At 37.9% G+C, this 11,542-nt stretch overlaps 3 protein-coding genes across 4 annotated transcripts in view; all 3 read right to left on the reverse strand.

The window, feature by feature from the left end:
• Positions 1-2,180, reverse strand: part of LOC103479985 (zinc finger protein 184-like) — an 8,002-nt gene extending 5,822 nt beyond the window's left edge. Inside the window, exon 1 of the mRNA XM_008434708.2 lies at positions 1,906-2,180. Within this exon, the coding sequence (XP_008432930.1) occupies positions 1,906-2,104 (199 nt within the window). The 5' untranslated portion in view covers positions 2,105-2,180. The remainder of the gene's footprint in view (positions 1-1,905) is intronic.
• LOC103479981 (zinc finger protein 568-like) overlaps positions 1-8,671 on the reverse strand; it is a 100,611-nt gene extending 91,940 nt beyond the window's left edge. For both annotated transcript variants that reach the window (XM_017309940.1, XM_017309939.1), the window contains exons 1-2: positions 8,296-8,671; positions 6,462-6,493 (exon numbers count right to left, since the gene is read on the reverse strand). In XM_017309940.1, coding sequence (XP_017165429.1) covers positions 6,462-6,493; positions 8,296-8,494 — 231 coding nt within the window. In that variant the 5' untranslated portion in view covers positions 8,495-8,671. The remainder of the gene's footprint in view (positions 1-6,461; positions 6,494-8,295) is intronic.
• A 1,104-nt stretch (positions 8,672-9,775) lies between these two features.
• LOC103479986 (zinc finger protein 679-like) overlaps positions 9,776-11,542 on the reverse strand; it is a 23,845-nt gene continuing 22,078 nt past the window's right edge. The window contains exon 2 of the mRNA XM_017309944.1: positions 9,776-11,307. Coding sequence (XP_017165433.1) covers positions 10,199-11,307 — 1,109 coding nt within the window. The 3' untranslated portion in view covers positions 9,776-10,198. The remainder of the gene's footprint in view (positions 11,308-11,542) is intronic.

Raw genomic sequence — 11,542 nt, forward strand, 5'->3', positions numbered from 1 at the left:
CAGAGCTTCCTAACCAAGGTGTCCATAACTCTTCAACACGCTGTCAGCTCCCGGTCAGAAAGACGCATTTAGTTCAGTGTCCATGAGATGATATTCAGAAAGATCTTTTATCTGATTGATTTTAGTTTCCTCTGCGATGAACCTCTTTGCGTAAAGTCTATCATGTCTCCATGTGCGCCAGTCAAAGGTGTTAATTATAACATGTCAAATGACAGAGGGGTTTAAAAAATAACCAAATATTCAGTTTGGTTATTTTTTAAATATAAATATATAATATAATATGTGCGCACACACATTTAAAATTTTGCCCCCCCAGAGGTAGTCCTGGCCCCCCCTTAGCCTCCCCAACTTTAAAAGTCTAGCTCCGCCACTGCTAAACTTTACAGGAAAGACGGGGCCAAACGCTGGGCAGAGTGTTGAGATGTAAACGCCGCATAATGTTTTGTTCACAAATATACATCATTCTCACCGCTCCTCAATGCACCTCTGAAAGCGCGACTTCAAGTTATTCCTGCGGTTCACATAAAGCTGCGCAACCAGAGCTAACGCAGTGGGTTTAAATTCTTACCTTAATCAATAACTCCTCATAACTAATCACAATTTCTCACAGAGTGTTGATATAAATATCCATAGCGGTCAGCCTGTGTGCAGTTCGAGGGAAAGGAGGAGCGTGGGATCCGCGCTGAGGTAAACTTAATCCAGCTAAGGCAGCGCGCGAGGCAACGCGCCAAGGCGGCAGCGGTTTGATTGGTCCAGCTTTAAATGCATAAACTATAAACATATCTTCTATAAACATATCTTTTAGAATTAAATCTGCTCCGGTAGTGAAACGCTCAGAGTAACCGAGACACTTGCAATCAAACTAAAAAAAACAAACAAAAAAATTTAATTTTTCTAAAAAAGAAAATAAGAAATGCTTAGCCTGGCGGTGGCGCTAGTAAAGCATGGGGGAAACCCTGGATTTGACATATTTATTTCTTCAATATTATTTTTCATGTCAGTGTTAATGTCATGAGGCTGATCACTCAATTACAGTTTCAATTTGACTCATTAGGATTTGATTAAGAATCAGATTTGTTCTTTGTAATTTCTGTCCAGTAAAATTATTAATCTATAAATCAATAGGCAGGTCTATATAAAGATATAATCCATGTTTCTGTCTCATATTTGTATGGCATTAAAAGGACCTGGAACTTTTGTTTTTCCACTGAAAGCTCTGGTTTGCACAATAAATGCCATGTGGGTGAAGTTTTATGGATGACACTCTGATGTCCCATTCTCCTGAAGGCAGCACAGAGCTGCAACCACCAGAAACCGACAGAAACACTGAAGAGAAGAAGAGCCATGATTAATGTAGTTACAGTTCTATCCATGTTTTAATGTAATGAGCTCAGTCGTTTGCAAATAGTTCAAAGTTTAAACTGGGGGTCATTTTGTGTAATATTTAACAACTAGAAAATGGCACAAAATAAGAATATTTTTTCCACTCTGGCTGCTGTTAGGCCTACCAATTTTAACTTGAATGTCCATTGCATTTTTCGTAGACGCCTGTGAAAATAATTTCTATTCCCATGGCTTTTTTGTTATCTGGGAAATTATTTTTGATGATAAATACAGAAACGAGCTTAAAAATCAAAACATCTACAATAATGATAGTAATACTAAGAATAAAATAATAGTGCAAAATAGCCTACAAATTCTTTGGTGGGGGGCGGTGAGGGACCTGGATAAGGGTTAGGGGGGCGCTGGCCCAAAAAAGGTTGAGAAACACTGTGCTAGCCTCTGTAGCATCAGAGCTAACAGCTAAATCAGTTCCTGTTCAGCAGCAACTGGAGCTGCAGCAACTATCGCCGCTGACGGATCTCTGTCTGCAGTGAAAACATCAGCACCTTTATCCAGACCTACCAGAACTTTGTCTCTGCAGCTCCGAACCGACTCTGTGTAGCTTAATTTSTGGTTTCCAGTCGATCCCCATCATTCTGCGCTGAGCATCGAGCTCTTCCTCGTAGCAAATGATGGTTTTTTCAACCTCTGTGAAGATTTCTTGAGCAGCAGCAGTTAGTCGCTCTCTGATAAACTCTCTGAGATGCTGAACTGAAGACATGGTTGCTGAAATATTATCAGATATGGGTCAATGCAGCAGCTATCTAGCTTAGCGTATGCAGGCTTCTTCTTCGATGTTTTTTGGCAGTTGGTAAACAAGGAAATTGGTGCAATACTGCCCCCTACTGAACTGGAGTGTGGACAACCGAAAAACGGGGGGAAAACAACTTCGTATTAATTCATAAGTCTTTATTTGGAGACAAAAGGTAGTCCATACCATTTAGAAAAAATGAAATGCACATTTAAAGTAAAGAAATTACATCACAAAGCACATAAACAATTATTCCAATTGTTAAAAAATCTAGAAGCATATCTATTATTGCTTAGGGTACTGTTAGGGTAATATTGCTAAGCAAAATTTGGTTTTGAGGCCCTCTAGTTCTGCCAACAATGTGGACTGACTGCAATCAGCAGTCCGATCATTAGTTCATTCACACACCTTCTATAAACTTATTGCTTCTCTATCTCTGATAGTGCTATTTACATTATATACATGTATAATGGAATATTTATTGGCCAACTGATTTATCGACCAGTTGATTTCTAGGCGCCGATTTACTTAGTTTTCGGGGATCATGATTGGCCGATATTTACATGTGAAGCCCATCTTATCCCTTAATCTTATCTTTGTCAGCAAAGGTTTATAAATCAGTTTCTGTCCTCTTCTGCTCTGCAGTGAGAGGTTTGACTGACAGACTGGCCCACCAGGTCAGGTCTACACGTTTAGAGTTAACAATATTCACCCCACCGTTGCAACTCAGTGACTTTCTTGCTATATTTAGCGACATTTCAGACAAAAAAGAAATTGGTATCGGCCAAAATCAAAATCAGCAGGTCAGGCATTTTAAAGGTCGGTAATCAGGGATTGGCCAGAAAACAGTAATCGGTGCAGCCATACGCACATATTCATGACATTCTTTGATTAAATAAATTTATCTTAAGCGTAACTCCAATAGCTAAAATTTTTATTTATACCAGGTGAGTCTTTCTCCCCTGAGAATGTGAACTGGTACCATTACTGTACTTATTCTGAACCTTCAAATGATTTTAACAGAAGTTTCACATAATTTAGAAATTGATGTAAAATAATGTTTGTTTTAACCACAAAATGATTATGGTCAGCAGCTAACAATATATCCCCAACTACAACATAGAGAAGCTCATTGATGTTGCAGCTGTGTAGCCTGACATAAGAACATTTTGCTAGACAAGGTCAAACATTGAAAAGTCTTAATTATTGTTGCCAATGTAACTGGGTCTATATTAATAGTTTTATATTTCCACAAAATATGTTATTTTATGTATTTGTCTGCTTCTACTTGACTGTTGCTGTGTTCCTCTGTGTCTACTATAAGAGGTTTGGTCCTCCAACTCCGCCTTATTTTCTTCTTCTTTTGTTCAGGGTCCTCCAGGACTATTATAAATATTAAGTTATTAATTTCCTCTCCCCTTTTGTTATTCGTTCCACTGGGGAGAGGCAAGTTTTATAATCTATTGTAATCCTTTCATTTATATTGTTCAAATGTTTATTTTTCCTTCTGTATTAATGATAAGTGTTTGGATATTTTCATTTGAGTTGCTATTACACCTTTATATCATTTGATGCATGCTAACTATTATTTTGTATAGATCGGGTTGGAGAACTGGAGCACATGCTAGGTGCTAATGCTAATATCTCCCGATTGACAGGTACGTTAGCGCAGGCCCTTTTGTTATTCGTTCCACTGGGGAGAGATCGGGTTGGAGAACTGGAGCACATGCTAGGTGCTAATGCTAATATCTCCCGATTGACAGATTAAATAAACGGAGACCGCCTCCAATCCCAGACTTGATGTCTTGTGGTTTGTCTGATCACCACACAACACACACAACGCAGAAATCCACCGGTCACACCAAACATTATCAAACACGGCAGTTTGAAGCCAAAAATACCTCAGAAATATGCAGAGCCAATCATGACTATCACCTAATTTAAACTCAGTTTCACACAAAGACCCAGCATAAATGTTTGACTGTTGAAGTGGACTGTCGTTATCAGGCAAATTGTCTATTAGCAGCTTTATAAATCTTTTACATTACAGTACCAAGGCACATTAAAACAAACCTTTATCTTGGATTTTTTTCCCTATTCTTCCTTTTTCTTTTCTGCCTCCCTGAAGGTTTAAGTTCTTTTTTGAGACATTGTTTTGCTAACTTAACTTCTGACCGGAGCTTTGGACGTTTGGATGCTCTGCACTTTGCACAGCAGCTCATGTTACCGGGGACGCATGCGGTACCTACCGTGGCCACCAGGGGGCCCCAAAGAGCAATAGTTTTTTTTAACCCATAAAATAATGATTTCTACAAATGTATATTATTGTAAAAACAAATCACTTCAAAGTGAAATTTTGTGTTTTTGATGTTATGACATAGAAATTATTACTAAAAAACAAAAAAAAAAAGCTATACTGAGTAGAGACTGACCCTTAGTGGTCTTGGAGCCCTAAGTGGCTGCTTAGTTTGCTTATGCCTTGGGCTGTAGTAGTGGTTAGAGATTTTTTTTTAAGTTGTTTGATAGCCGGCAATAAATGGGGAAAAACAACTTCGTATTAATTCACAAGTTTTTATTTTGAAACAAAAGATAGTCCATACCATTTAGGAAAAAATGAAATACACATTTCAAGTAAGAAATGACATATCACAAAGCAGATAAACAATTATTCCAACTGCTAAAAACTTAGAAATATATTTAATATATGTAGTAGTTTCAGAGTTTGTTTTATGTTCTTTGATACATCCAAGCAGCAAATAAATTCATACATGAAATTCTTCAGCAAAGCATGAAAAGTTGGTATGTTACTCATGACAAACAGATTTCCATCTGAAAGTCAAATTTTGAGGAGGATTCTAGATTCAGGATGCTGAAGGCGTTCTGACTGGCTACTTTGCAAAAGTCAGTCAGTGGCATGTTAAGTAACATGGTGCCTCAATATTTACACTTACAAACCAGATGAAATGGATTTGAATATTCTAAATATACTTTAACAAGTTTCATAGATATGCACCACAATAAAAAGAATCCATAAATGGGCAACCAAAAATATGTGAAGGTCTAATGCATTTTGAAAAGTGAAAACAACCCAAGAAAGGGTTTAATATTTCTAACAGTAAATCTGTGAGTTAAATGACTAATTCGCACGTTTGTGTATTTATTTCATGTGGAAATTCAGTTTATCAACATAAAAGAACACTTTTCTCCTCCATATTTCACGAGGAAAACCCAGCTCCTGAATGTGGGTTCTAATGAGAATAATTAAGTAACCAATTACAAAGAACAATTTTGTTTTACAGGTTTGGCTTCAAAGCGGCCCCTGACTTCAATGGGTTTTCATGTGATTACTCAACTTATCCTTTCGATAGAAGCTTTTTTCACAAAACTGGCATGAAAAAGGCTTCTCATTTGTATGAGTTCTCTTGTGACGACTTAAGTGACCCATTCGCGAGAAACTTTTTCGGCAATATTCGCATGAAAAAGGTCTCTCACCTGTGTGAATTCTCTTGTGGGCTTTTAAATTACTAATTTCAGAGAAACTTTTTCCACATGTTTCACATGAAAAAGGCCTCTCACCAGTGTGAATTCTCTTGTGGACATTTAAGTGACTAATTGCACGGAAATTCTTTCCACATATCTGGCATGAAAAAGGCCTCTCACCGGTATGAATTCTCTTGTGGAGATTTAAACTACTAATTTGAGAGAAACTCTTTCCGCATGACTGACATGAAAAAGGTTTCTCACCTGTATGAATTCTCTTGTGCACTTTTAAATTAGTAATTCCAGAGAAACGTTTTCCACATGTTTCACATGAAAAACGTCTCTCAACAGTGTGGGTTCTGTAATGGATTTTCAACTTCTTCTTTTGTGTATAACATTTCCCACAAATGTCACATTTGAAAGATCTTTGCTTTGTGACAGTATCAGACTGACTCTCCGACACAGAGCAGCTGCTTCCTTCCTGATCTTTGCTCTCAAACGCTGGAGAGACATGCAGGGAAAGCTGCTCTGTTCTTGTCTCTTCTTCACTCATATCATCTTCCTGAAGAGTAGAAGTCTCTATCAAAGCAACAAACAACCGGTCCTGTCCAGTTGGTAAATGTTCTGGTGACAGCTGTTCATGTTGAAGCTCTGAAAAATCTAGCTCCTCTTTTCTTATGTATATTAGTGGATATTCTATTTCCTCAAATTTAAAGGAAGGTTCTGGTTCTGGTTCCTCCTCTTCTTTTTTAATCCATTTTGGTTCTGGTTCCATCTGTTCCTCTTCAGTCCACTGAGGTTCTGCTTCTTTCTGGTCCTGACTGGACCTACTTACCAGGCTCCAGACCTCCTCATTTGAGACACTTGGCTGTAGGAGGTCTGTGGGAACAAAGAATGACATCATTAATATAATTTAATTGATGACCATCTCATGGATCAGCCTGCTTTTTCCCTGCAGATTCTAGTCTGTAGGCATCATACGATTAATCTAAAATTAGCTTGTAGAGTTTAACTGAAAAACAGTTGTAGTGTCCTCCACACTAAGTTACAGTTGTACAGTTCAGAAGACTTCAGTCCCACAGTACAGTTTCACAGTTTTTTTTAATTCACAAATTAATTCTTAATTTTATGGCATTCAACAGTGAAAGTCCTAAAATCATTGTACATTATGACAATGTGTTTTTAATCTCACTTGTAACTTCACTTTTTAAAGTTGACCAGACTGTAGAAACTTTAATCAGTAGAACATGACATTCTGGTTCTCTGGATTATGAATGTGATCAGACACAGAGACTTGTTTCTCTAAGCCACTATTCAATAAAGACAAAGAAGAGGGCATTTCCTTAAATTAGGCAGGTATCTTGATGTTCAAAACAACGTGGATGCAAGAGAAGATTGAAAAGTCCGGTCTAAAATTTAAACCAATTCATTATTGCTCAGACTGTACATTTAGTTAAATAAGTGAATGTGCGAGAGATGATGCTGGATGAGTTTTTCTCAACACCACACACTGAGGAGGATGGTGCAGCAGGCCAAAACACATCTCCAGGTCTCTCTGTAACAGAGCTGCAGCCAAGAGGAACATCCTGGAGTCATCAGGTCTCCATAGCAATAATCAGACACTGCATTCATGAAAACTGGATGTTCGGGGAAAATAACACAATAATTTCCTATCAACAAAGTTGGAGATACCTGATCCATTTAACTTGAACATGTCCCACAGAACAAATCTGCAGCGACAGAGAGATATTTTATTAAACACATTTGAGAAATGTAGATTTACAGAAAACCATTTGCATTTTTCTGCTTTGACAGTTTTCCAGTGTCCCTGTAGAACTGGTCTGGGCCCCTGAACTGAAGGGATAACACCAAATTATTATTATTTACCATAACTAACTGGTGCTTTAAACCAATTTTATTTTTTTACCTTCAACAATAAATGAAAATGAAGATGTAGCATTTGAGCTTCAGCTGGAGAGAGAGAGGATCACAGCTTTGCTCTGCTACATCAGGGCTGTACAACCTGCAGCTCCATACCTGCAAGTGGCTCTGTGGCTCATTTAATATAAGAAACAATATTGCCCTTATTTGTTTCAATCCTTTCCATGTCTGTATGAATAAAGAACACAGCTCATCCTGCGTCTCCTCGTCTCCTTCATAATACTCTCCACTACTCTGATTTGCAAAATCACGTATGAGATTATGGGGTTGCACTCCGGTTTCCTCCCACAGTCCAAAAACATGACTGACAGGTTAATTGGCCTCTTCAAATTGTCCCTAGGTGTGAGAGTGTGTATGCATGGTTGTTTGTCCTGTGTGTCTCTGTGTTGCCTTGTGACAGACTGGCGACCTGTCCAAGGTGACCCCGCCTCTCGCCCGGAACGTTAGCTGGAGATGGGCATCAGCAACCCTCCCGACCCCATTAGGGACAAGGGTGTAAAGAAAATGGATGGATGGATGAGATTATAAATGAAGAATTTACACGTTGTATTTCAAATTTCCAGTACTAACACCTGGAGATATTAACGAATGACTCATAAACACGTTTGTGTTAGCCTCTGTAGCATCAGAGCTACCAGCTACATCAGTTCCTGTTCAGCAGCAACTGGAGCTGAATCAACTATCGCCGCTGACGGATCTCTGTCTGCTGTGAAAACATCAGCACCTTTATCCAGACCTACCAGAACTTTGTCTCTGCAGCTCCGAACCGACTCTGTGTAGCTTAATTTCTGGTTTCCAGTCGATCCCCATCATTCTGCGCTGAGCATCGAGCTCTTCCTCGTAGCTAATGATGGTTTTTTCAACCTCTGTGAAGATTTCTTGAGCAGCAGCAGTTAGTCGCTCTCTGATAAACTCTCTGAGATGCTGAACTGAAGACATGGTTGCTGAAATATTATCAGAGATCGATGGGACAATGCAGCAGTTTTCTAGCTTAGCCCAAGCGGGTTTCTTCTTTTTTTAATGTATTTTTGGCGTTTGGCAAACAAGGAAAATGGCGCAATACCGACCCCTACTGAATCGGAGTTTAGACAAGCCAGACATAATATCAGAGTAGACCCCGCATTGCCTGCTCCGGCGCAGAAAATACGGCGGCCATCTTGGAGCGGTCGTCCCTCCTACTTTGCTCAACCAAAACAGCAGAAGATGCCAGTATTGTGCTTTCGAATATTAAAAAGTGTCCAAATTTCAACTTTGTCATAGTTTCCTCCTTTCCATTTCTACTTTCTCCTACTGTGTTTTTTCTTCATCCCACCTTTTTGCCATTCGTTCATCGGTTTTTGTTTAACTATACAATTTCCCTCATATTTACCTGTTTTAACTGTAAAGCTAGTAGGATTTTAAATTGCCATTTTATCTGCCCTCTCATTTCCTTCTACTCCAATATGTGCTGGAATCCACACAAATGTAACTATTAAACCTATATTTTGTATTCTGAATAATGTATGAAATATTTCTAAAAAATTGTCCGTCCTACTGATTGGTTACATTTTAAACTTAATAATGCAGAGCTTCAATCTGAACATATTGTTTTTAATGTTTTTATATCTTCTACCCATTGTGAAGCTAATAATATTGCCAGCATTTCTCCTGTGTTTACTGATAATCCGTCTGTAATTAGTTTTTTCTATTTTTATACAGAATTCTGGTTCTACAAAAGCCATTCCTATTTTCAGTTATTTTTGGTGCATTTGTGCAGATTTTAATATATTTGTTGTTTAATTGTTTAAATGCAATTGTACTGAATAATTATCTATGGTGTAACATTTATCTAATCTCTTTTCCATTATTGACATGTCTATTATTGCTTCTGGTAGAATCCATGGCGGTTGTATAATTGATATTGATGTTTGACTACTTTCTAAACTATTTATTTGAAATCATTTTCTTTTTGATTATCCATCCAAAACTCATTTCKTTCTTTTCTTTTTCCCAACATGGTTTTAAAAATTTCCAAGTTGGATGATCAAAGTTATTGCCTTGTAAATTTAACCAATAATTTATTTTTAGTTTTGGCTTCTTCAATCTAACGACATTTCTCCCCTTTCTCTTTATAATGATGGCGTTGATGTGATTTTGAATGGTCGGTACATAATCTTAATGCCTGATATTGAATTATTTGTCTAATTTAACCAGGTGTGTTTTAGCTGAAATACAACTTGGTATTATTCATAAATCTTTATTACAAGACAAAAAGTTGTCCATGATATTTAAAAAAATAAAATACACAAATTAAGTAAAAAAACATCACAAAGCAGATAAACAATTATTCCAATAGTTGAAATATCTATATCTAATATCACTATATGTCTGTCAGAGCTTTCATTAAGGTGTTTGATACATCCAAGTGACACATAAATTTATACATGAAATTCTTAAACAAAGCATGAAAAGTTTGTATGTTACTCATGACAAATATTTGTCTTGCGGATGCCCATCATGGAAATCTGAGGATGCTGAAAGCGTCCTGATTGGCTACTTTGCAAAGGTCAGCCAGTAGCATGTCAAGTAGCTTCAATATATCGACTTCCAAACCAGTGGAAAGGCTGGAGAGGGAGGCAGGGATGGATGGATGGAGGTTTGACTTCAAAGCGGCCCCTGACCTTTATGGGTTTTCATGTGAATGATCAAATTATCCCTTCGATAGAAGCGTTTCTCACAAGACTGGCATGAAAAAGGCTTCTCACCTGTGTGAATGGTCTTGTGACGATTTAAATACCTAATTCGAGAGAAAAGCTTTCCGCATAACTGGCAAGAAAAAGGCCTCTCACGTGTATGAATTCTCTTGTGCTCCTTTAAATCAAAAATTCTAGAGAAACTCTTTCCACATATCTGGCATGAAAAAGGTCTCTCACCTGTATGAATTGCCTTGTGACGATTTAAAATACTAATTTGACAGAAACTCTTTCCACATATCTGGCACAAAAAAGGTCTCTCACCTGTATGAATTCTCTTGTGGACATTTAAAGTACTACTTTGAGAAAAACTCTTTCCACATATCTGGCATGAAAAAGGTCTCTCACCTGTATGAATTCTCTTGTGACGATTTAAATTCCTAATTACAGAAAAACTTTTTCCGCATGTTTCACATGAAAAAAGTCCCTCACCAGTGTGGGTTCTGTAATGGTTTTTCAAGTTACAGTGTTGTGTGTAACGTCTCCCACAAATGTCACATTTGAAAGATATTTTCTTTGTGCCAGTATCAGACTGACTCTCTGACACAGAGCAGCTGCTTCCTTCCTGATATTTGCTCTCAACCACTGTAGAATTATGAAGGGAAAGCTGCTCTGTTCTTGTCTCTTCTTCACTCATATCATCTTCCTGAAGAGTAGAAGTCTCAATAAAAGCAACAAACTGCTTCTGGACAAGCTGCTCTCCCTCCTGACTGCTGCAGAGGTCCTTCTGGTCCTGTCCAGTTGGTAAATGTTCTGGTGGCTGCTGTTCATGTTGAAGCACCAAAGAATCAAGCTCTTCTTTTCTTACATATGTTAGTGGATATTCCATTTCCTCATGTTTAAACAGTGTAGGTTCTGGTTCCTCCTCTTCTTTTTTAATCAGTTTTGGTTCTGGTTTCATCTGTTCCGCTTCAGTCCACTGATGTTTTTTCTGGTCCTGACTGGACCTACTTGCCAGGCTCCAGACTTGTTGTATGACATAAGCTTCCTCCTTATTTGAGACACTTGGCTGTTGAAGGTCTGTGGGAACAAAGAATGACATCATTAATATAATTTAATTGATGACCATCTCATGGATCAGCCTAGTTTTCCATGGAGATTCTTGTCTGTAGGCATCATGTGATTCATCTAAAATTAGCTTGAAGAGTTTAACTGAAAAACAGGTAAAGTGTCCTCCACACTAATTTGGAGCTGTGGCAAAAATGTTCAAAAGATTTTAATCCAGAAATACAGATTCATACAATTTTTTATAAAG

Source organism: Poecilia reticulata, linkage group LG17, assembly GCF_000633615.1.
Source record: "Poecilia reticulata strain Guanapo linkage group LG17, Guppy_female_1.0+MT, whole genome shotgun sequence".
Lineage (NCBI taxonomy): Eukaryota > Metazoa > Chordata > Actinopteri > Cyprinodontiformes > Poeciliidae > Poecilia > Poecilia reticulata.